This window comes from Pagrus major, chromosome 9, assembly GCF_040436345.1.
Source record: "Pagrus major chromosome 9, Pma_NU_1.0".
Classification (NCBI taxonomy): domain Eukaryota; kingdom Metazoa; phylum Chordata; class Actinopteri; order Spariformes; family Sparidae; genus Pagrus; species Pagrus major.
Window position 1 is genome coordinate 27,099,449 of NC_133223.1, and position 25,830 is coordinate 27,125,278.

The 25,830-nt window shown below is 40.4% G+C and overlaps 1 protein-coding gene across 2 annotated transcripts in view; it reads right to left on the minus strand.

Moving 5' to 3' along the window:
* Nucleotides 1–302: 302 nt before the first annotated feature.
* Nucleotides 303–25,830, minus strand: part of ube2f (ubiquitin-conjugating enzyme E2F (putative)) — a 45,691-nt gene continuing 20,163 nt past the window's right edge. The window contains exons 6-11 of one of the 2 annotated variants that reach the window (XR_012179661.1): nt 23,930–24,000; nt 23,445–23,502; nt 16,445–16,477; nt 15,354–15,416; nt 2,191–4,121; nt 303–2,138 (exon numbers count right to left, since the gene is read on the minus strand). Coding sequence is in view for 1 of the 2 variants with exons in the window: in XM_073474234.1 (XP_073330335.1) it covers nt 4,071–4,121; nt 15,354–15,416; nt 16,445–16,477; nt 23,445–23,502; nt 23,930–24,000 (276 nt within the window). In the remaining variant the exon portion in view is untranslated. Of the gene's footprint in view, nt 4,122–15,353; nt 15,417–16,444; nt 16,478–23,444; nt 23,503–23,929; nt 24,001–25,830 lie in introns of both variants that reach the window. The other variant, XM_073474234.1, reaches the window with a different exon arrangement.

A 25,830-nucleotide genomic window follows, 5' to 3' on the forward strand; every position in this document is an offset into this window, starting at 1 on the left:
CATCCTCCTCAAAGATTTTACTGTCATGTCACTTCAGAGATAAAAGACTCAGAATGCAGATGAGTGAGGGTCCCAGGTGATCTGCTGCTGCTGCATTCATTGACTTAATCCATACCGTCCATGTGCAGCTGATGACCTTCAGCCTCCGTAATCCTTCAGGAGATCTTTAGGGCTTGGTGATCAGACAGACAAGCTAACTAAAGATGCTAATTTGGCCTTTATAGATCAAATTATTCACGTAGAAAGTCACTGAAAGCTTGAAGTTAGTGAAAGACGCACATGATGAAACCAACGAGACACACTTGTTTTTATTTATATTCTCTTTAATATATCTTAAAAAATGGATATACAATCTGAGAAAGAAAAGATTGAGGATTTGAAGAAGAACAGGCTGTTAATCTTCCTCCCCTGGCCCAAACACGGAGTCAGCCCAACGACATCCTGGGATAAAAGCACTGCCAACTGCCAAATTAAAGGACGTATGACAAGGTTGACCAGGAAGCTAAAGTCAGAGTATTATAAGGCTAAGATTAAGTATTGGGCCATACTGGGTGATTACACAGAATGGCTTTATGTTAACAGGCAGTTACATTAGCCTTCGAGGTTAGCCTTCGCCCACATTCACATTTGCTTTCTACGAACCTGTTCATTGTCATATTCTCAGGTCCTTTATTTTGGCAGAAACAGTGTCGTCTGTCACTCTGTTTACTTTCAGTGGGGAAAAACAATAATCACTGAGCTGTTGAACCCTGGGCCAGAATAACAAAAAGTAAAGAGGGAACCAGAGCATGCTAACAGGTCATTTTCAACATACTGTAACTGCCCACGCACACATGCGCTCGCACACGCACGCGCGCTCAACAAACACAAAATTTCAACCTTTACACACACGTACACACACATCCCCAACGTAAAATTGCAATCTTCGACGTTTCTGACATCCTTGGTAAAATGCACCACCGGCGGATCACGCGGACTTTGCCTCATGCAGACGTGTGAACACAAAGCTGAATGGAGTGAGAACAGTCTTAATGCTCAGAGATACGACTCAAACTGGAGGCACAACGCCAGCCGGGGTTGAGTGAAACACACACACACACACACACACACACACACACACACACACACACACACACACACACACGTGCACGCCACACCACTGAGTGACAGTCTCTCTTTCTCTTACACACACACACACACACACAAAATGAGGATGCATCAACAGCAGAGGTTCATACAGACAGTTTGAGGTTATCTGGTTAGCTCTTACAGTACAGTGCATCTCCTCATCTATTCTCAACCCAGCAGGGCCTACACAAGTTCACTAGCAGGTTATCTAGTTAGCAAGTGAGCTAACAAGCATTGAAGTGAGCATGCTAATCTGCTAGCAAGCAACAGAATCATCCAATCACTGCAATATGTTAGGATCTTAGTTTAAAACATTCAAACATTGACTAAAAACAGAATGATGTTATATCAAAGACATCTATGTACTGTGTTGCAGAGATGCTCAAGTTAGAATGCTAACCAGCTAGCCCTGGCCTGTCCTTTATTATAATACCACTTTGAGCTAAGTGAGCTAACTAACTAAGAGCAGCTACAGTTAGCAGCAGTTAGCAGTTAGTCTGGTGATATACCATCCCCCTATTTGAGGGGGAGTATGACCTTGACAGGTGGCCAGTTCTAACACTTGCACATTTGCAACCTTGTTGGGTTTGATGTCATGACTGTTTGTTTGCAATGGCTGGATAAAAAAATGTGACTTTCTGGTGCCATCCTAGGCGACAAGCATGCATCATCATCTTGTTCATCATCAGTTTTTCAAACCTGCATCAAGGGCAGCACCCTCTGTGTCATGAGAAGTAGCTTTTTGACTGTAACCTAGCCTAGATTAGCCTACTATAGGTTAGCCTGCTACACTGAAAGGATGTCAAGAAGCATGTATGCTTAATGAAAAGAAAAAGGGCCTGGAACTGAGTAACAAACACTTGTTAGCTAGCTAGCTAGTTAGTAAGCTCACTTATTAGCATGTAGCCTGTATCTCACTAGCTAATTAGCTTTTTAAGCTCACTTGTTATATGGGTTACCTGTGTCTCACAAGCTAGTTAGCTTTTTAAGCTCACTTGTTAGTGTGTTACCTGTATCTCACAAGCTAGTTAGCTTTTTAAGCTCACTTGTTATATTTGTTACCTGTATCTTACAAGCTAGTTAGCTTTTTAAGCTCACTTGTTAGCTTTTTCTGAGTGCCTTTATGAACCTCTGCTGTTGATTTACCCAAACACATCCCGACTGAAAACATACAGTCCACACACACAAAGAGAGAACTAAAGTACTGCAGCACAGTGACTATAAAATGAAACAATGACTGTGAGGTTAAAGTGCTGACTTCCATCTTTGAGGGTTTTTAAAGGTGTTCACTTCCAAGTTGGGTTAACAGTGTAGGACTCGTTAATAATCCCAAATTTCGGATAATGACCCCAAACGAGGAATTTTTAACTCTCCCTTTTAGCTCTTTTAGCTCTGTTTTTGGTCTCCACCAACTCGGAAATGGGAATTATCTGGCTCTTGAGCTGCTAAACTCTCCGCTATGTTTACCAGCTAATCACTAACTGTGCCTGTCAGCAGTTTGGTGCTGAGCGGGCATTTTACAGTGAGTGTTTTTGCAGCTTCTTCACTGAAAACGACACTATGAGAGCGTTCACTGTTCACCAAAACAGTAAAGTTGCGGCCAGATGGCTAAAGAATGAGCTGAAACTCACTTGCTTTGTGAAAGCTGAAGGAAGCTGCAGATTCAAGTGATTATTCTCTTCAAGTTCAACATCACAAACAACCCCTTACCCACTTTTTCACATTATTTTTTCACTTTGTTTTTCACAGTCATTTGAAACTTTTATTATAATAAAGACATCAACTATAGCCTCTTTAAGTTCAATCACTTTGCAGCTCTTTTACAAAAGGAACAAAAATTCCTTCGCTCTTTCTACTGGATGTAAAATTAAATAGAAATCAGTCCTTAAAACTCGTCGTCACTGCTTCATTTTAAACCAAATGTGCAGAAGTACGGAGCGAACGCACCACTTTCTGATCGCACTGTCAGTATGAATGAACCTCTCCATCCTCAATGGGAAAAGGTGCATGTGTTTGTGTGTGTGTGAAACGGAGGGACAGATGGCAGGAGGACAGAGATGGACAGTGAGAGGAGGAAGAGCAGGGCCACAGAGATGAGAACAGTACAATACATTTGGCTGTGGTTTTTTTTAAGTTGTCCTACTTTAATCCCACTGGAGCTGAAAACACACACCATGTCTGTATGTGAGTTTTGTGTATGTGTGCGTGTATGTTTGTGTACATGCAAGGAGAATGACAACAGAACGGGACAATGTGGTCATTCACATGCTGTCTAGTGGGGCTGCGTGTGTTTGTGTTCACCTTTTACTACAGTGTGTGTGTGTGTGTGTGTGTGTGTGTGTGTATGTTTATGAACTCACATGCATTTTCTCTTTAGCGACGCGAACATGGCAGGCACTGGAACAGAGAACTGATAACAGTAACATTTATTCTTTCTCTTGATTCGTCATATTTCCAAACAGCTGAATGTGGCTTCATTGATTTATTTTTCTTTTGTTTTTTCGCGCCGGTGAGTCATCGCATCTTATCCCCTCGCCGCGTCGTTGCCATGGCTCGTCTCCGACAGGCTCAGCGAGGCAGCGTCATTCAGTGATCTCGCCACAATGAACAGACATCGTGGTCGTTGCAACACTCAATCGATTAGGATGATTAAAGCATATTTTTCTTTTGTATGCAAAGCCCTTCCTCAAACACATTGGATTTTTTCTCCTTTTTTTTGTTTTTATTTTGTTCCTGCAACATGGAGTTTATTGCAACCCGGCGAACAGCAGGTCGTGAGCGGGGTGGCGTCGTCGTCGGGAGGAGGGGAGTGGTAAGAGTCATAGAGTCAGCTGTTGATTCACACACGTGGGGGGTGGGGTGGAGTTGGCCAAGATAAGCAGAGGCAAGGTAGAGCAGTTTGGTTGGTTGGTGCAGGCTGATGTAGGTAGCCGATGCTTCTATCATCTGGCGTAGTGCTTGATGTAATCTTGAACCTTATTCCGAAAATCCTCCTGGATTAGAGACAGGGAAAAGTAAAGAGAGAGCATGAGACCAAAATAAACACTTACGGAGAGAGGGAAGTTAAAAGTGACAAACTTTTATCACCCACCATGTGAACAAGACAATAAATATAGATCATCACAAACTGGCACTGACTTCATAAAAAAAATTGTCCGGGCCAGGACAGGAAGGCTCAGCAGGTAGGACGGCATCGGTACGAGATTTTCATGCTACGATAACCCTCTCAGAACGTTTCACCATTTCACGGTATACAGTAGTAGCTTCAGCAGACGCAGCATAGAAGTAGTTAAACCCTTTATTATATTCACCAGGTGAAACGTCTTCAAGAAACTGAAACAAGTCCAGTTGCCTACGATACAGCACCTAGATCTACCATGACCTGGATGACTGAGAGCCTTCATCAACACGCTTTATTATATTATTGTTATAGTCATTATGTTACTAAATCTTATGTTCTGAAAGACTGAACATGTGATTTAAAACTAACAGGGGTGGAAGTATTTAAGTACAACTACTAAAAGTCATTTTTTGGGTACTTGTACTCAATACTCAGCATTTTTTCAAGTCTGTATCGTAAGTATGCTGATTATTGGAATTAGTGTCTGACGCAGCACTCAATCTGCAAAGTATCCAGTAGCTTGTAACTAAAAAAGTCCAATATTTGCCTCCAAAGCAGGGGTGGAAGTAACTAATTACAGCTACTCAAATTACTGTAACCAGTAATCATTTTCTGGGTACTTTTACGAGTACTTATGAGTATTTAGTCGTACTCAATAATGCATTACACCATGTAACCTGCTTAATGCTCAATTAGATGTTACTGAGTACAATATGAATTAATATCTTAACCTTTCATCTGCATTTTTGAAGCCAATAAGACTCGTTGATCCCAAACTGACACCAGACAAGATATCACCGGCCTAAGAGTGGAACCACATCACTTCTTATCACGAGGTTTGTTATTCGAGTTGACTTTTCTTGCTCAAAGCCCTTCTGGTCATGTGTGCCCTCTCCTTCCCTTTCCATCTTCTACTCTCCTCTTCATCATACCCCTCCTGGTTGTGCTCGTCTTCCTCCCACCCCCGCCCGCCATCCACAATCCATCCCTCCATCCTGTAACCTCCCCTCTGTCACTCTCTTGACCCATCCCTCCTGGTGATATCGAGCTCTGCGTGACCTCTACTCTCCTTCCTCGATGTTCCTGTCCATCATTGTGTATTTCCTCTTGGACTGTGTTGGAGGCACTCTGTTGATTTAACTCGGTTTGCTTGTTTCCTCTCCGTATTTCAGTCTAACTATTGTTAAATACATCAGGCAGGATGTATTACAGCACACACACAATATAGATTTTGATCAATGGCTGTAGACTGCTATTAATCTAAGCTGCAGGAGCTTTCCTCTCTGTAAAGATTTTCTTCATTCTGTCTTTACCAGAAAAATGCACGGCGTAGCAAAAACGCACCGCAGCCGGATACATTGTAAATCATAGAAACTGTTGTAATTGGTCGCACAAGTGGACATTCTTCACTGGGATTATCGATGATGCAGTTGACGCAGCGACTGATAAATTACTTCCGAAGAACTAAAGTATGAATAGTCAAGTCAAGAATTGTTTTAGCTATAACTTCCATGCAAAGATTGCTAAGTAATTCGTACAGCTTACGAGTCTGAGGTAGAACTTTGGCTCTCAACAGCATATTTCACACAATTTGTTCAAAAAGATACGAGGGCTTTTATTTTGAAAAGGAAACACACGTGGAGCTGTTGTGGCAGTAGAGGCAACGCGTGACGATACCAGGTCGGTTACTACAAGTTAATTGGCATAATACAGCGCTGCATGCATGCTTTAACAGACAGACATGGAGGACTTGGTCACACCAGCTTGCCAATTTGGCAGTATTTCATCCATCCATGCATATAACCAGTTTATTTGTGTGGATACTCAAGAGGGATATCATTTTTCTGCTTCCTCAGCCCACCAACCCTCACCCGCTCCTCTCTCTTGTCCTGTTCCTTACTTGTTACCCCTGTCACCAATCCATCAGCCATGGGTCAGAGCCATTAAATGCAGTCATGCTCCCGGAGTCCTGCTTTCCAACAGGAAGTCTCACATACACATGTCCCACATGGACATCAGCGCACTTGATTTGCGCCACAGCTCCAGCAGTCAGTTACTCACGCATCGCCGGTGCTTCTGTGTATGAGCAGCAGGCAGAGAACGTGAGAGAAAACATGGTGTGTGGAAACAGATGACAGACAGGAATGCTGAAAAGCTGCCAGCGACAAAAACTTCAGCAGTGATGACAGCAGTTTGAGTATCTGTCCCCTGGGGGAGGATGGATCGGTCCTGTTACCGCTGAGGGATCTTTCTCTCCCTCTCAGTCCTATTTTAATGGCTCGAGTGCAGTGGCCGGCTCAACACGGTGGGTTTTGGGTGCATGGACTGCGTGGGTAGTATATTTAGGTGCCTTGGCAGTATGTGCAAAAAGCCAGGCTGAAAAATAAAGAGACAACTTATTCCAAAAATGGCTATGTGCTGCTTAGACTCAGACTTATATCCTCCCACTGGAAGCTCAGAGACGTTCCTTCATGTTTAAGCTTCTGTAATCTGATTTGATGCAGTTTGAAAGGTCACTGGTTCAAATAATTCAATAATCTTTTTACACTTCGAGCTCAGAAGTGAGGCGTGTAATCTAAGCTGTGAGCAATGTGCAAGGTAGTGAGGTCAAATTCAAATACTCCCCAAGAACCCCCCCGAGCCACGAGTGCCGAAGTTAAAATGGATTACACTATAATAACACATTAGTATTTTCTATTTCTGTTGAACCAGGAATAAAAAACCCATGAGCCTGTCAGATTTGCCCTGAGGGAAAAACTCTTTACAGTTATATCTAAAAACAAGACTAGTCTAAAGCCATGCTAATGGCAACATGCTAACATAGAGAGCCGAAGTCACGCCTCTTCCAGTTTGCTCCATGGGACCTTATTTCAGAAAAACTTTGTATTGAAATATCAGACTACGAAAATACGTAATTATAAAGACTACACAGCCAACAGTCGCGTTAGTGATGTCGTCCTATTGAACGGTCACAAAACCCGTAACTTTCTAGAATCGGTCCTGGATATTAGTTTGCTCGCAGAACTGACAAACTCTCCTTTCACATTACTTCAGTTGTCATTATGACCAGATTTATTGTGTTTTTCACATATTTTTTTTGTGTGAGGTAAAATACTTAAAATGTATAGGATTCTTAATCATTTCATAATCTCAGCGTTGCGTGCGGAGTGACTCAGGAAGTCAGTCAATTAATGGAACTTGGGATCTTGGTACCATTTTGTATCTTAAAAACACAACACAACAGGTGTTCGATTTTGGCCCGTGGTCCACCATTAAAAGCTTCCGAGGGAAAACATTTGGGCAGCTCTGCGCTACAGCAAAGGTCAGACGATCCCCAAAGTCACTAAGAATAATCTTCTGTACCCAATAGTTGTTGAGATATTTCCGTCTGGACCAAAGTGGTGGACAAACAGACAAACCAACATAACTAACAATGCTATCCCTTGAACCACACAGCTAGAATATCTAAAATTACACACACAAACACAAAAAGCCGTGACACACTTCTAATACTTTTAAATTTTGTTAGTGCTGATTCTGACTTACAGTAAAAGCATGAATCGGCTGAGGGTTTCTTATTTGATCGCTGCATTGGAGACGTCTCAAGACTAACCTGAGTGAATATTCACAACAGAGATGATTGTGCCGGTTCTTATCTATATATATGGTATATGCTCTATACCAGAAACTGCTTTTATGCCTGTAGGCACTTTTTTCCCGCCACATCTAATTTGGAAAACAGGTTGAAGCAATTAAGCAGAAACATGATCTGCCTCAGTGGAATAACACATTTTGTCCACCTGTCTGTGTCAAGTTTTGTTGCATTAAATGGCATCCACTTCTAAAATATGGGATATCGGTCCATCTGTCACTCATCCACCTGCCTGTCTTTCTGCCGTCATTTGTTTATTCAGATGCCTCGTGCAATCCTCTGTAAATGTTTGTGCGACGAGTCGTCACAGTAGACAAACATACACAGAATGTGCCACAATCTGACATTTAGTGGAGAAAATGAGGGATAAGAATGTTTTGCAGGGTGCAAGAGGGAGTGAAGTTAAGCTTCACATTTTTTAAGACTCTCCCCGCTGTGGTTGTTTAAGCTTGCCCCAATTAGACCTCATCACATGGACCTGAAGGGTCGAGTAAACACCCTGAAACACAAACACACATTTTGTTTAAACAAGCTCCAATTAAGATGTCCAACGCAGATTTGAAGGCTCTTCTCGATGGATGAAGGACAAAAACAAAACTTCTTTGAAAAATTCTACCCAATTAAGGTATCGCACATGAATTTGGAGGATAAGTCAAACAACCCTTTTTCTGCCATCTCAAATTTACATAAATTTACCTTCAACTTTTTTTCTCACTTTGTCCCCATTTCTCTCTTACAGCAGAAAACCAGCCGAGACTGCAAATTACTTTGTTAGTAAACTAAAGTCGATTAAAACTTTGTTAGGCTATAGCCCATGGAAGGCAATTAACTATCCTGTCCCGCAGCAATCCATACAGGTAGTCGAAATATGTACCGCCATCAGTTGGAAACGGGATGCAAATGAAACCCTGTGGGTACAGACGCTTACTTTAAAATCAGCTAAAAAGTTGAGACTAAGTAACGGAAAGCCTCAGGATTTATTAGGTAAACAGACTGCGAAGGGAGCGATGAAGAGGGGAGGAGGGGTGTGAACAGGGAAAGGACGAGATGGAATAGAGAAGAGAGCGATGAGGGACACAGAGGTGTGGAGGCCATGAGAGCACTCAATGGTCTCGGGTGTTTTCTGAGAGAGGTTTTTGTGGGAGTTTGTGGGAAAAGTTTTGTATAAATCTCAGTGGCATTTTCCTGCCATGTTTGAGGCAACAGAACCAGGTAGTCCAATTGGTTTTATGGCAAAACCTAACCAGAGACAAGCACAGTGACAAAAACAGGTGTTAATGGTGTGACAGTATTCAATGTATCTTTCAACAGTCATATAAGCAACAATATAAGAGAGAGTGCGCTGCCGTCAGACGAGATGCAATCACAGGCACGAGTCCCTCTCAAGCACACTTCAGAAGTGTTGATACTTGCCAGGGCCTTGAATAAAAAGGTCTGTCTGAGACTTAAAAGAATGGAAGGAAGTTGTTGTGACAAAGAGGAAAAATTTGCCTCTTTCCTTCCTTCCAACTTTTGCATTGCTCTCTGTCAAAATTTGCATAAGCAAAACCACGGCCCCAGCCTTTTCTATTAAATCAATTTGTTTGAAGAGCGGCTGAGCTTATTTTCTTCCTTCTCTGTTCAATTAGCAGGTTTACTGGGAGACAGCCAGTCAAAACACAGGACTTTAAGTTAAGCCATAAAAAAAGAGAATTTCCCAACAATTCTCATCTTTAAATCCGTTGCCAGACCGTTCTGTTTGCCTGTTATTGTCGTCATTCACCAGCTCGCTGCCACAACAGAACCTCGTCACTGAACTGACAGAACAGGAACACAAAATAATAAGGCGACTGGAGCAACATTTGACTGTATTATTTATATGCTGACTTCACTAGATGTGGCATTCATGATCATTTACTTTCTTTTACTCTTACTGTCCTTCTATTTGACAGGTTTGACATTATTGTGATGAGACCAAGATGCAAAAATACTGAAGGACTGAAATATTCATGACAGACATTGTTACTGCATCATCATTATCACTGTCTCGTTACTTATAACACTCTACCTACAGAGCTGGATGTGCTAGTAGGCCATAATAAGCATGTGGATACATCTGGAGACAAAAACGTCTGCTCAAACTCAAACAAATAATATGTGGGATCATATTATATCAGTATAAAGAACAGTTAAAAGTGAAATACAAGAAAATGAGACTATACTGATAATCACTGAACACCTATTACTATTTTAATCAGGGTCTAATGTGGCCCAGGAGCACCCTTCATGTCTCTTCTTGTTGCTCTGTTACATTCATGGGACCCTACGGAGCCACAGCTTTCACTGCTCAGAACAAAAAAGATAATAACAGGGACAAATGCCAGATCAGGATGCAGCAAAATGGTGTGTGAGTGTGTGTCTGTGTGTGTGTGTGTGTGTGAGCCCGACATGATTGACTATTGATTGAAGAGGCTATAAGCCACTCGAAAATACCTGAGGAAGGCAAAGAGCGAGCATGCTAGAGAGACAGAGGGAGACAGGTCGTCTCTCACATTGATGAGTAACAATCGATGTAGATGTTGAGAACTTTGTATGCAGAGGAGGGTGAAGGGATGCACGAACTCCGGAGCTTAACCACTCACAAACCCTCAAGGACCTTGTCTGTCACTTTGTCTGATTTAGTCGTCGTCGATATCACATTACAATAAACCATGAACATCTCCAGCAATCTGTCCCAGATACACTGGCATCAATATTTCATTTTGTTGACATGCAGACTTCTGAACTGTGCTGCCTTTGGGCACTTTTGGCCTTTTTGCATTTTATTAGACTTTTGACATTTAAATAATGGCACAAGTGTTCATGCTGCTGCTGGCTGGTGTGTTAAAGAGTAAGAGTCGGTGCACTCAGATTTCAGACAGTCTCGGGGTGTGAGCATTTCAAAGATCAGCATTCGTTACCAGTCTTCACAATGATTGAAGAACTGAGGGAGTCGCACAGACAAAGACGGAGCTTTGAAACAATCCCTGGACATCAGACTGTCTCAAAGCGTTAGTTTGGGTCTTTTGATGTGAAGCAGAGCATTGTACTGCTAAAGGACACTGACAGCAACACGTATTTAAGCCACCTAAAAGAAGACACACCAAAAAATATATATCCGTTTAAGTGTACTCTATATTTTGAACATTTTTGGCGCTTTACCTTGCCATCAGACAGCCGCTGAAAGTCCGACCCATACAGCTGATCTGCGGCGTAATATAGTGCACAGCAGGAATACAGCATGGTACTGTACAGTACTGTATGGTTGAGGGAATGTAGTGCCAAAGGAAAGGGCTGTCTGACGGCAGAGCTGACGGTCGTCTACTGCAGGTAACACACTAACTAGGGATAAGTATCTCATACAACCCCACATCAACAGACCCGAAGTATCACTTTAAGTGTGCAGTGTCAATTATGGTTCATTGTAAGGGGAATATCATGGTTACAAACAATAGTATACAGGATTTTAATTTTTAGTATTTCAGAATTTATTATGGCACAAGCAATTGAACATACTGTATGTAAACACAGCTAACGCCGGAGCTACAGACTTTCTCAAGCACCGACTACAACGAGACATGTCGTCTCATGCCGTTCCTACAGTTACTAGAACTGGCTGGCTACTCAGCGTGAGACCTATGAAAAAAATTTGTATCTAAAAAATCTATCAACAAGGGGACACATTGTATTTTTTCCCTCATAATGCAACATCGTGAACAACAAATCTGTGTTTTAATCAGCAGGAGGGCTGGTAAACTGTTAGCAGTTTGTAGCTGGTGGGTAGCAGAGACAGAGCTACTGAGCTAATAGCTTATAGCCGACACAGCTAATAGAGCGAACAGCTTAACACAACACACATTTCTGTTCAAATTAATATGAAGAGTTAACCGTAAATAATCGTACTCAAGTACTTCAGCTGAGTACAGTTTGGAGGTATAAGTACTTTGAATGCTACTAATTTAAACTAACAACTACATGATGATAATAACAAGGTAAAGAAACAACATTTTGATTTTCGGAGAGCTTACATTAACTTTGAGATGGTTAGAATCGTTGTTTGGGACGCACTGGGAGTGTGAGACAAGTTAGTCTAGAGCCCATACAGGTGTATATATGTACACACAATACACAAACCAACTCACAACCAACAACTGTACGAAACAACACTCACAACCTAACAACAGACACACACATATACACTCACACAGACTAAATTGCCCATGAGGATGCTTCCTTTCAGCCACTTAAACCAGCAAATGTATTCAGAGAGCAGCCACAGGAGTTCCACTTCAAAAGCCCCAACACACAAAAACACTCACACACACATATATATCCACGTACACAAGCATAAGTATGTGCTGACACACGCACACCCCCACAGCTCCACCTACTCACCGCCGAAGTGGATTACAGCAGGCTGTGACTCAGTGGGAGGAGGTCATGGTTGAATGACTCTGGGTTTTTTCACTTGTTTTGACTCCAGAGAGCCACAACAGCACAGCGAGGCAGCAGCACAACTTCTAGAGAATATATTTCCATTCAACACGTCCGACAGTTATTCAGTTTTGTAAACTAAAAAATAAAGTAGGGTTGATTAGATCTTTCGTAAAGTGGTCAGTGTTTTTAGGGAATAACACATTTGTTTCCGGGAGTATAGTAGAGTTTTGGAAGGACGCTACTTTCCTTTTTCCTTTGGATGCTTTAAGAAATTAAATGGGCACTAAAACCTAGAAATCAACTTCAAGCTGAAAGCTGATGCTGATAACAAAAAAGTACAATGAAAAAAGTCATTAAAAACTTCGAAACAACCCTGCTGTCTGTCCAACCTACTAAACCATATTGCCTTCCTCTTCGTGACTGAAACCTTATCTGTCTAATGTTCCACTACACACAGTAAATTACATGATATTACAGAAATGCTGATGGCATTTAATGGGACCTTTTCATCAACTGCAAAAATAAGGGGCCTCCTGAATTCTACCAGCAGTTCTGGAGACAATTATTCTTTGGAGAATTTTCCATATTTGGACCATAATAAAGTACATAGATTTAATTATGTCTTCTGGTTAAAGAATGACGTGTTTATGTAAAAACAATCTTACAAACAGTGGACCATTTTTGTTGTATGTCTAAACAGAAGAAAGAGAGGCAGGATTCTCTTCTGTGAAGTCTGTTATAGACAAAGATAAATGGAAAAATGTAGAAAATAGTTTTTATAGTCACTGTTTTCCTTTCCCCCTTCTATTATAAGCAGTTATTTGATTTAAAAAAGGATGTCCGCCACATTTGTTAGGTGACTGACAGCTGATTTTGTGGTTGCCTAACCACAGCAAGACGTGATGACAGCACCTCCGCTTGAACAGAGGTGGAAACAAAAGGAGAGCAGTGTGCCTTATGTTTTAAAATGTATAAACCACGAACATGAGAAGTGACTTGCATGTGTCCCTGGGTCAATAAAGACCATGGAACCCTGCACTTGCACGAAGACTGGGCTGTGTCAAAATCACTTCTTCATTTATTGAAGTGCCAGGGGCGGATGTTGTGTCTCTGTAAACTAATTAAAGAGTATGATGGACCTGCTTTGTCAATTTCTCAGGGAATAATGCATGGATCTTGATGATAAATATCAGGTGTATTGAGGTGGTTGGTATCTACCTGAATCTATGTAGATCTAATCTAAAATCGAATTAAAATATGTATTCTTATTTAGATTTTATGCATATAGTGGTGAGTTCTTATTCTATGACAGTTTTCAAAAATTGCAATATATCATGATACGTATTATATCACCAGATTCTTGCCAACACACACACTTTGAGACCTATATAACAACTAGAGGTTAATTTTGGACTGATCTCAACAGGTAAAGATAGGGGGAGTGTAGTCCTAAGTAACCTAAAGTCATGCCGCCCGCAAGGTGTATTTTTCCACCTTTTATGGTGGGGTGATAAACAGGCTGAAAAGTTAAAAAGACTGTGTGCATGTACGATATATCACTATTCAGGTGCAAAGTCACTAAATAAACTTGTATAAGCTAAAAATATTGTTGTTTTTGTGTGTGTGTGTTCAGTAATTTATCCAGTGCACGCTATTCCTTATGGCTTTGGCTCACTTACACATGAATCTGGGTTTCTGACACCATAAATGAGTACTTTGTTGTATTTACTTCATGAAAGGCTCCCAGTTGACACTCTCCTCCTACACCTGAGACTATTGACTCATCTAAACAATCACAACCCTGGCCACAAACCAGCAATCATTTCATACACACTCACACTTCCATCTCACTCTCACAAAAAACACACGAGACACACGTTTTCACATCTAATGGGGTCACGTGGCAACCATTATTGTGCACTGCCGGGCATGCCGCAATGCAGCATGAGAAAGGTTATCTGCAAAGTGCCAAAGGTCAAATATTGTACTTTAAAATGCTTTCAGCTCGCCTCAACTCAGGCTCAACTAACAACTATTTCCCTGGACCGCGGGCTGCCTGCAGAGTTATATTGGTTCAGTTGGCGATTCAGGAAAGCAATTACTGTAAGCACAAAAATGAGAACATCGGTTTCCCCTCACATTTGGACACTGCCTGGTGCACTGATAAAGAACTAAATGGAAGAGAGTTGATGCACAAGATAGAAATGAATGAGAGAGGGAAAATGGGGCAATAAATTCTAATCAATTAGCCATGCTGTCTATCTTTTAGGAGCATCTTGGATATTTGTTTTGCTAAGAGGGAGGCTGGCATTCAACAGCGCCTACGCCCGCTTGGAGGTAAGGCCGTCAAGGAAATCTTAGATAAAGTATAAATAAAGTTACAGTTCAGGAAACGGACACACACAACGTACACATCACCAAGAGGAGAGTAGTGAGGCTCGTGGGAAGTTCTGGTTTCGGGTGCTGATTTGACTTACAAATTGTCGAGCCTGCTGTCTACTGCAGAGGCAGAGAATTAAACAGTCGGGCATGAACAAGTACTTAAAAAGAAAAAAAAAAAAACTCCATATGCACCTGTTCCATGCATACAGCTCTTGAATATAACGTCACAGTCGTTCTCTGCTCAGAAAGGCTGCTGTTCGCTTTGTCTTCAGCCCACTCTGCCAGGTTAAAGCACTATTATATCACATGACTCAACCTACAAAAGCAAGTAATGCGCACATGGAAAGCTGCAGAAGAAAATGTAGTTTGTGCGACAGCTGTACATCACGTCCAAATACATTTTCCATACAGGCTATCAACAGAAGCTAGGGTTTGAATATGATTATGGAGACTATAATCACATTTGAGACAGAGTGAGGAGGCAGCGCAGGTGAATCATCTGCCTGTCAACGGCTACAGTCGGCTCTGACGATAAAATAGAATTGAAGATCAAGTTAAAATCGCCCTGAAAGTGTCACGGATGGTCTTGAACTCCTCAAAGCAGGGAAGCCTCACCTTGTCTCTCAAATGATGTTCTGCTGCATCGATGTTCAATGGGTCATCAAAGTTCAACAGATCCTGGATCAGAGGCAAAGAGAGAGAAGAATGTGAAGTTAAAAAAAGGTTCAGAGAGTAAAGTTCTCAAATGTTTGGTCATCTTATTAGAGAACTTTGAAAAGTTCAATGCTTCTATCTGTGGGCCAAATTTTGTTTCCCAATAATTTCGAGTCCCAGGCTCAGGGAGATATTGCCCACTTCAGCACTATTTGCTGTCTGCAGTGTCATCCTGGATTCTGCAACTGCGACGAGCAAAACAGCCTAATTATGCTGTTGCCTTAGAGATGCCGGGCACAACAACTGAGGCAAGAAGCGGAGTGTTATTAGAGAGATAAAAAGGAGAATGCCCCGAGAGGTTGTTTCCTGATTAAGAGGTAAGATTTAGGGCATGACCACACATCAATGCAGATTACCATCACCATTATCATCATAGACACAGTGCTGACCTCGGGGGAAGTGTGGATGTAATCGATGATGGATTTATGCTAGCTTGCAATTAGCAAAGTTTTGAAGTCAACTAAATAATCTGCTAACTTTCAAATACGTACTTGCTGCTTGCTTTGGCATCCAATATGTTTGTATTCATATTTACTGACTGAAATCCTTTTTAGCCTATTTTAATGTTCTTCTGAATGGTGGAACACGTCAACACTTGACCTCAATATAACCCGAAATCTGATTAGTTATCACTTTGTGTCATTTTCTGAAGGATACGTAATAAATCGCTGCCTATCTCTGAGTATGCTTGGAAAAGCTGCCGCTAGGGATGCATTTCCACAAGCATAAAGTGTAATCAGATTTTCTTGCTTTTATTTCTCCCTTTCATCCCTAAGTGTTCCTCATTATGAGAAAGATTATTTCCCCTAAGTCCAAAAATGATGCTTTTATTACAGCTGTACACAGAGATAGCAATCGCAATTAGCTTGGTTAATCTGATCTGAGTTGGACTAATGTCATTGGTGCATGCAGTAAGAAGTCCACTCCACTGAAGTCGTCTTTGTTTCTAACAACATATCCATGTTAATAAAGTAAAAACAATTAGAACTTACAGTAAACAAGGAGTTCAATCCCCAGACCACGTCCTGGAAAAACAAAACAAATGAAAGAGTATTAACGATCAAATTAAATAAACTTTTAAATGTAAATTAAAACATAAACTACTCGTCTATGTGCAATTACACAACATTTACATCATGCAGAAATCTGTTTACACTGTTAAAAAAAAGTTTTTACAGTTAATTATTTAATTAAGTGTATATACACTGTGTCTAAGATAGTATATATTTCTTTTTGCAATAACTTTCACAAGGAATGAGGAATTTCTTCAAAACTTCTCTTGAGAAGACGGCACAACAGCAGTACAACAAAAGATGCAAGTTGAAAATCATCAAAACCCCCATGTCTCCTCACTGCATTAGTCATGCCACTCTTTAAAGAAATCACTGTAACGAGCAAGGTATGGCTCTGTAATAAGTCTGGCGGTACCTATAGGCTCAAGGCTTCTGTGTATGGAAATAGAAAGGTTGCATTATATAGTAGACCACTGTAGCTTAAGTCTTCATTACTCCTTACAGGAATAGCAATGTGAAATCCTACTGAGAGCAGCAGAGACGTTGTAACAGAATATAACAGTGGAAAACTTTAGAAAGACCGACTGCAAAGGAGGTTTTTTCCAAAGGGAGCTATTGCAAACAACTGGTAGCTGGTCCACTGATTGAGTTAAAGCTTTCAGGGCTTCCATTCAATTATCTTTCGTTCATTCCGCACACATGTGTTTAGTTCATTTACATAATTAAATGAAGCCTTGAGCCTTGAATGTTGAGATAAACAAGCAGCTAGCGAACTGGCTGCTTTGCTAACCGTGCGATAATAGTAAATGAGAATAACCTTAAACAGAATTCCAGGCTGAAGAAATGACAGAGGCCAATTTATTGTGTTTTCTTCAACTCCATCTCCCATGTGCCATTATATATATTAATAGGTTTAGTACGTATTTAGTACTGCTTGAATCAGCAGTCACAGCTCCACGCTACCTCTGACTGTAGCAGCCAAGAAAGCAACTTGTAGCTTAGAAAACAGGGAATGGTTGGCAAAATGACAAGATTATATGTTACCCAGTATCAGAAACCTTCTTTATTATCCCAGACTGGATAATCAGACTTTGCAAGGCTGGATTACAAAGCTGCTCAAAGGGATACAGTCGCACCGGATAGCATCACATTATCCTACATGACAACTGTAACAAGCAGCTTTCCACAGATATTTTGATGCCATATGAGTAACTATAAAGTCATAATATTACCAATTTCCTATTAGTAACAAAGAGATCAGAGCTCATGACAGAACAGACAAAGTGAACATGAACTAGTTCATTTTATTTTATATATTGCACAAAAGTTACTTGTTACAGATATTCTGTGCAAGAAATGTGTAAACTGTGATTTTGTTTTTCTGTTCTGTACATGCGACATCTATTGCATGTCTCTCCGTCCTGGGAGAGGGATCCCTCCTCTGTGGCTCCTCCTGAGGTTTTCTTCCCTCTTTGTTCCCCTGTTAAAAGGTTTTTTTTTATTCAATAAGGCAAGATTTTCCTCACTTGAATCAAGGGTTTCAGGACAGAGGATGATGCTCACTGTACAGATTGCAAAACCCACTGAGGCAATGCGATTGGGATTTTGGGCTACATACAAAAAATGTATTTGATCTGATTTGATTGAATCTGTGCACAGCTAAGCTTGGGGCGACAACTGGCGAAAACCAAAATATCATCTGACCACTCAGCCGGACCAAACGCCACCGCAAGCTGTGCAATGTCACCTGTAAGAGAGGGAAGAGAGCCAGCAACAACTAACCCAGGCAGAGAGTTGCCTAGTCTGCCCCGCCCTCCACCCTAACTAAATGCCTGCTGTTTACCTCACCTGTGTTTGTTTAACTTGAAAAATACCTCAGTAAACTAACTTTCTGTAATTAGTTAACACATGGTGGCAAAGATTGTGCCATGATGCTGCTGCTCCTGTATTGTTTCCCTCTCTGTAGTTTCTGTGGTTGCCATGGTCACACAGTGAGCTGCAGCAGCAAGTTGAAAAAGTTTAACCATCATAAACTCCAAATGCAGAAACAAATAGCCTAGCACGCACATATGAACGGCAGGCGCCCTCCCTCTACCTCCTGTCGACAACCTCAGCAGCACAGTTGCCGTCATGTCTACGGCGAAAACAATACAGGCAGCAAGAGCGCTGACCGCTTGCTGTCTGAAAGCAAGACCCATACCTCATAACTGCATCATCCTTGGCTTGACTCCAGCTGAGACACTTTGTTATAAAACCCACCATGTGATACTTCTCAAATGTACATTGTGACGAATTTAGCATACAAGCCATTATTGCAAAGACAATGAAAAAGTGTGTGTATGCAAGTGTGTGTGTGTGTGTGTGCGTGGGCTCAAGTGGAGAAGAGTGGTGACCAGTGAAGAGGGACATCATCACCCACTCAAAAACTAACACAATCCTTTCTGACTCACAGCTTTTGCACTCACTTTTTTCTCACATATTTTCCTGCACGCACTGTGACACACATGAACCCAAACCCATCAGCTCTCACACACATGACCAGATCCTCACCTGCATTTAAGTAAAAAAAAGAAAAAGAAAAGATAGTTGGCATTTCAACCGGGACCAGGAACACAAACAATCATCCATCAACTGCCAGACGTGGGCCAGGGCCAGAAACGGATTATCACGAAGAAGCTTGACAGTCAGACAAACTCATCTGGGATGAGAAATCTAAACATCCGTTAGAAAATAATGTAAAGCCTGTCTGATCATTCCAAGCCATTGCTTCCTTTCACAGTCATTGGGTAGCCACCACTAATCCAATTTCCAGACAGACAGCCATTAAATATTAACAAATTCACACCTAGATGAAGGCTTCCTGCCAAAAACAACAAAGTGCAGAAATGCTTCGCTGCACCAGGAAATTAGCAACAAATGAGGTTAAACTTTACCCATAATTTTGAGCTGTCACAGCTGGCAGTAACAACTGAGCATTGTAAGTCAAATACAGAACCGATTTCAAATCACTTTGAGTGGTCGACTGAGATGTTTATTAATTTGAAGTGGGTATTATTTTCAATATGCACTGAAGCTCCAGTGTGTATTGGCCTTTACAATGAGACGATTCAGTGTTGAATCACACTGTTTCACAAATGCATTCATGCCAATTACATGAAAGCTACAAAGCCAGAGTCTGTTTTTCCTAAGCATGACTATGTGCTCAATGGTTATTATTTCTGCAATGAAAAAAAAAAACACAAACAAAGATAAGCACTCGTGTTTGCTTGCAGCTTGGACTCAAGGCCAAGAGGTATTCTAAACAACAACAATACACAACTCAGACTGGAAGACAATAAAAAAAAGACAAGGTGTTTGTGTGTGTGTAAGGTCAAGATATGGTTAAAAAAATATTATGAATTGCTAATTTCAAGTTTCATTTTAAAGCAAAGGAAATGCAATTACATTCTGATGACTGCTGAAGAAGCTCCACTGGTGGATCAGAGCAAAAAATAAAGAGCAAATACCAGAAAAGTGCAGCAGTATGTGAAGAAAGAAAAATGATTATATGAGACCGTGTATGTGCACAGTACATTCAACCAGGAATGCAATCAGGAGAAGGCAAAAACAAAAAAAATACAAGGCTGTGTGTCTGGTTGTGTGCACCAACTCCAGATCTCATAACAAAAACTGATTATAACAGCAAAGCTTGGTTACAGACAGTGAACAGCTGATGAGATGGCATCTATACGCCTGTCACGATCCGACTCCACACTGGCTGCACGGGGTGTATGAATGGCAGGAAAGAAAGGAAAAAGACAAACACACACAGAGTACGGTAGTAGGAATGCAATGTGAGACGTGACTTATCATTCTGTCTCCTGTATGTTCTGCAGAACATAGTGCACATATCTTTGGAAGTTTATCCATAATTGAAACCAATATCAGGATGTGTGATTTTCAAGTCATTAGAATCTTAACTGCATACTGTATGCGTTGCTTTTATGGCAGCCATTTCCACATTTTTATCACAATAGTTCCTTTCACAGTCAACCACACAAAGTGTCTTTTGGCTGTGATAAAAAATAAGTGGTTGTTTCGCATAAGCAAATCATTCTTCCAGGAATGAATAGCCACAAAATGTTCCATTTTACATTGTTCATTTTATGCTTTTCTTAAGTCATACCAACCAATCCTGAGCCTCTTTTTGTCTGATTGTCTGAATGCCTGGTATGAAAGTTGATCTGATCAGCTGATGTCCTCATCACTGACTGGACATAAGGCAGGCCACACGAACCCTTGATATATACTAATACAATTTTTTATTCTAGCACATCATAATATAAATGAGCTGTCACACCACAACCGGCTCTTGACAGGAAAAATACATATATGAATACTAATCATAATACATATGTATTTCTTTCTATGTATTTTGATGTTTATCAAGATGTTTTTGATGGTTTTTATTCAGGGCAGTTTGGATGATTAACCACACCTGCCATCTTAGAGCTGGTCAGCTTACTTGTGTGCACGATGTATAGATATGGTTGTGGGTTTTCTATGTCTCAAACAGTTTGACCTGATGACGAGCTAAGTGTGATTGAAACGTTGTCTTTATTTAACTTCTGTGGCGTGGAGATAGTGCGTAAGCTTTTCACACTATGTGATGTGCATATAATCAAGCTCTCATCTGACCACAGATGGACTACAATCACACTGGAGGCTGATCTTACTTCATATAGACAGAAAAAGGTACGCCAAGCAGTTTGTTTCTGAGCTGTTTTCTTGGCAAAGATGGCATCATGCAGAGCGTAACGTAATATGTTCAGTGACATGGAGACCTGTCGTGGTAACATGGCAATTGTTAAGCTCCACAATTTTCAATTATGCAGAATATGTTTTTCATTTTGTACAAGAGAGGGAAGAATCTAGCTTCTCCTGAGAGCAGAGAAAGAAGAGTCCAAAGTGGAAGAGAACCATCAGGAATAACACAAATCCTGACAATGACTTCGAGAGCAGTCCTGGCAGGAAGCTCAAGAGGATTTATCGGATGACCCGCTTTACTTGAGCTAGGCCATTCAAAAAACCCTGAGCTCCACTTCTAAAGGCAACGGCTCCCAATATGCAAACATTTACATATTTCCATGATTATAATGCATCCTAGCACAGATAAATGACTGTATCAGGCTGCTTAAATCAAAATTAAACATGGAAGGCAGAGCTTCACGGTACAGCTACATTAAGTTCCACGCCGAGTCACCGTCAGACACAATTTCATTCAAATCTTGAGAAGGGATGGCGGAGGGTGTCCTTGCTTTAAACTTCTGTGACTGTTTCTGAACAGCATGCAAAAAGTGCTCAAGTGAGTGAAGGGTAAAGCGTAAGAAATCAAAGCACTCTTTTATGTGCAGCTGAGAAGCCTTTCACTGTGAAGTTTACCTTCAGCCCTCAGCAGTGTTTAGTGAACCCCCGTTTTGTTAGTTTAAGAAAGTGAAAGGTGGCTGAAAATAGAAAAGCTCTTGTGTCAAGCAGGAGTGTCGAAATCACGTCTACTGTGTTCTCAATTACCAGCCATACAGAGACCAGGGTTTACAGTATCTATATATCAACTCCTTTAAGATGTAAGCACAATGTAGACATTTTTACAGGATTACAGGATTTATTCAAAGACTTCCTGGTATTTTCTTTTTATTTGTTGAACTATTTGACCAATAAATCTGACTAAATAAACTTTCTCTACAAGGCTGCAACGTCATAGCCTCACAACCTCTTATTATTAGCACTTTACATAAAACAGCTAGATTCCATCATTAGCTCTCTGACATGAACCAAACAAATAAAAGGAACTATAAGATTAATATGCTCCCTCGGCTGTCAATGTATGATAAGAAAAGCCTAACATGAATTCCCTCTGGAGTAAATGAGAGTGCTGGGGCTTGAACTAACCAAGAAAAACATGAGGCCCATGGTGATACAAATAACACATCGATATAATGAATCTTTCCTCTGGACCACTTAAACCCAACTAAAATCTCAACGTGACCTGACATGCGATTGTTGCAAGATAGCATAAACCACATTAATCCATGCGTCCTTAAATTGACCCAGACATTGGCGTACAAAATGAGACATACTTTCTCACTCTAGTTTGGCTGTGACTTATTGTACTATTGTGTTGGTTTAGTGATATTTGTTTATTTTCCCCAACATTGCTACAGAATGTTAGACTCAATCCCTCATCTTACGTGGCCTCATTACAGAGACTTTATACATCTGAAATCCTGTCTTATCTCTGTTTGGGATGACATTTAGGATTTTTGTAATTACAGAAATATAATCAGAACTGCACAGAGGAAAGAATTGTATCTTATCTCAGGATAAGAATTTAGCTATTACAGAAGCGTCCATGAATCCTCAGGATGGCAGAGTCACAACTCTAAATGGATTTCTGCCAAAAATGACACTGAAAATGTTGAAGTTGAGAAATAACATGGACACAGAAATATTGAACTGGAACTGTTGGAGAGGTTAACATCAATTTTAGCTTGCTGATTTAACCTGTGAGCTCTAAATTAGCCTCCTACTACTTTACGCTAAAATTGATCGCCTGTCTGTTATTACACATTATAGCACGCTAGCTAGCTGGTGACGGGTGAAGAGAGACAGCTGCTGTCACGGATACAGGTAGTCTCATGTACATTCTCAACACAGATACAGGCATAACAGGACGAATGCCGATTAATGCATCAAGTTTGCAGTTCTCGTTATGATTTCTTTAGTTTATTTATTATTCGTCTGTAATGAAAAGACAGTTTTAAGCAGTCAGGAATGTTTTTTTCTGTAATGACCCCTGAACTTTAAAGAACACAGATGAATATAAACTGCACTCCCTTTTCCTCTTCTTGAAAAGATAAAAAACCCAGTAAAACGTCCTTGAAACATCATCTTAACATCATTTGTAAAGGCACATTCTCTTTAATAGATGCAGTTTATTTACCTTTAATGTTCTAGTGGGGGCCCAGCCTGTACCATCGATAGAGTGTTCCCGCAATAAGCTGCATTATGGAAAGAAAAGACAAGAAATACAGAAACATTCAAAATACTTATGTGTTAGTGAAGACACATTGTGGCAGCTTGTCACTGTACATTGTTTCTGAGTGTGTACTGTAAACTCCTTAGTGTGATGCCCCTCCAGCAAGGCCAAAGGTGTTAGCTCCAAGACCACGGTTTGTGAAATCTTTAACAAAACTGGAACATTTTCGAGAACTTGACTGGCTGCCATCAACAGTTAGGCTATTAAATTCCAGGTGTGTGTGAATAGATCCTCCAAGAAGGGAATACTAAGTTTAATCAGCTATTTCCATTCATTTCTTTTCACAGGAAGAAAAAACTATGTTAAATAAAATATAATATGATAGCTTCAGACAAAGAGAGTAAGAAGTTGCAATAAGTGGGAACAAGTGATGAGAGAGGCAGCGTTACCTCAAACAGATCTCTCCATTCTCCGTGATGTTAGGATGCCATATTCTGGTCAGACATCTCACTTTAGGAGGCTGGAGATCAACATGGAGAGAACAGCAAGAAATGAGAGAAAGAAACATCTTTATCTATATTATCATCTAATTCCATCTACAACAACACTTTAATAACCAGTATTTACTAGTCAGAGGATCTATTATCAACTTCTGATGAATAAGGACATTTTGCTTCCACTTTCACACAGTGTAATCACCATTTAAAAGCTTTGGTTTGTAAGCTACTTCAAAGAAAATTGGTCCCTAACTGGTTTTATATCGAAGGTTAACACGGCCTTTTTTTAAAGCAGCAAAAAGATTCACAATTATCAGACGGATGCAAGCTTTTCTTCTCTTCATAGATAATTTGTAAAATGCTCTTCAAACCAATTCATTGATATTTTTTCATTACTTCATGCAATTGAAAGCACTTTTATTCAAACGTATTTCTGTTCAGTAATGACACACACACACACACACACACACACACACACACACACACACACACACACATACACACACACACACACACACACACACACACACACACAAAGAAAAATGGCAAAAAAATGTAACAGGGTGTAAAAGCCGAATTAAAAACGATGGCATTTTCCTCTGAGGTGCTGTAGTTAAAATGTTTTTTGCCTGTTTTCATGAGAGTCTTTAGCCGTGAGCAGTCAAACAGATAAGCCCTCAAAACTCAGGCCAGGGTCTGGACAGATGGTTAATTCACTGTTGTTGGACAACATTGGTGCTTCTGTGCCTTCTGGGTCAGTATAGACTCCAAGTCTCACTGTGTTCTGGGTTTTTCAACTTAATTACGTTGGTTAGTGTTTGGATTTGTAGAGGCAAAAATCCCCCATTAACTCAGTTTCAGAACCACATCCCAAATTGCCTTTATATCAAGAATCAAATGAAATTTACTTTTTTATGAATTTGAGAAGACACTTAGCCTTGACTGGCTCCTCTCCATAATAATTTTAGAACAGTAAGTGTCTTTTTATGGTGCAATAGGGATGTTTTGAAAGAGAGAGTTGGCTGTCATTTTTCTTCACCAGGAAAAGCCACAGGCTGTTGTTAAAATGACTATAATAATGGAATTATTTACAATACCATTACAGTAATTACATGGAAGCTGTAGAAGTGAGAAAAGCAACGAGGAAGAAATTATATATTGTATATAAAGTATATATATGTATATATAAATATATATTGTATATATATTTATATATTGTGCTGACAAGATTCTGAAGAATCTGTGAGGACGGTCACGTTTCCCCGCCTCATTCAGTATTTTCTGTACCTAAACAATCTGCTTCCTGTTGACATCGCTATGTGCATGACCAGTGTACGTGAATGGTCATGAAATATGCATTTTTAGGTGTGTTGTACGAACAAAGATTATTTCTGAAACAGTACTAAAATGTTCGTCTGGACAAGGATGTATATATATATATATTTTTAAACTCTTTTCCAAAATGTGGGCGAGGCTTAAAACATTTAGTTGTGTTAACCTGATGATGGTTAGAAAGCCATTTAGACCACAGACTTAACCTAAAATCAACAAGTCAGAAAGTGGACAGTTGTAATTTAAGCTACAGGTGAGATTTCAAACCAGGCTGTAGACAGCTTTCATTAACTGATTTCATGTGCAGACTAACAGGCCTTGGGGAATGTGTTTCTCGAAACCACCCAGCTGTAATTTGTACTTTCTGTAATTACAAGCAGAGTTAATGAGGAGTATCATTCTCTTGGCTTGCTTCAACTACATTTGTGCAATGAAACCCCATTAACTTTAACTGTAACTTTGACTTCCTGTCTAGTCACAATGCTTTTCTACAATTTACGTCACAGGAACACTTCTCTTCT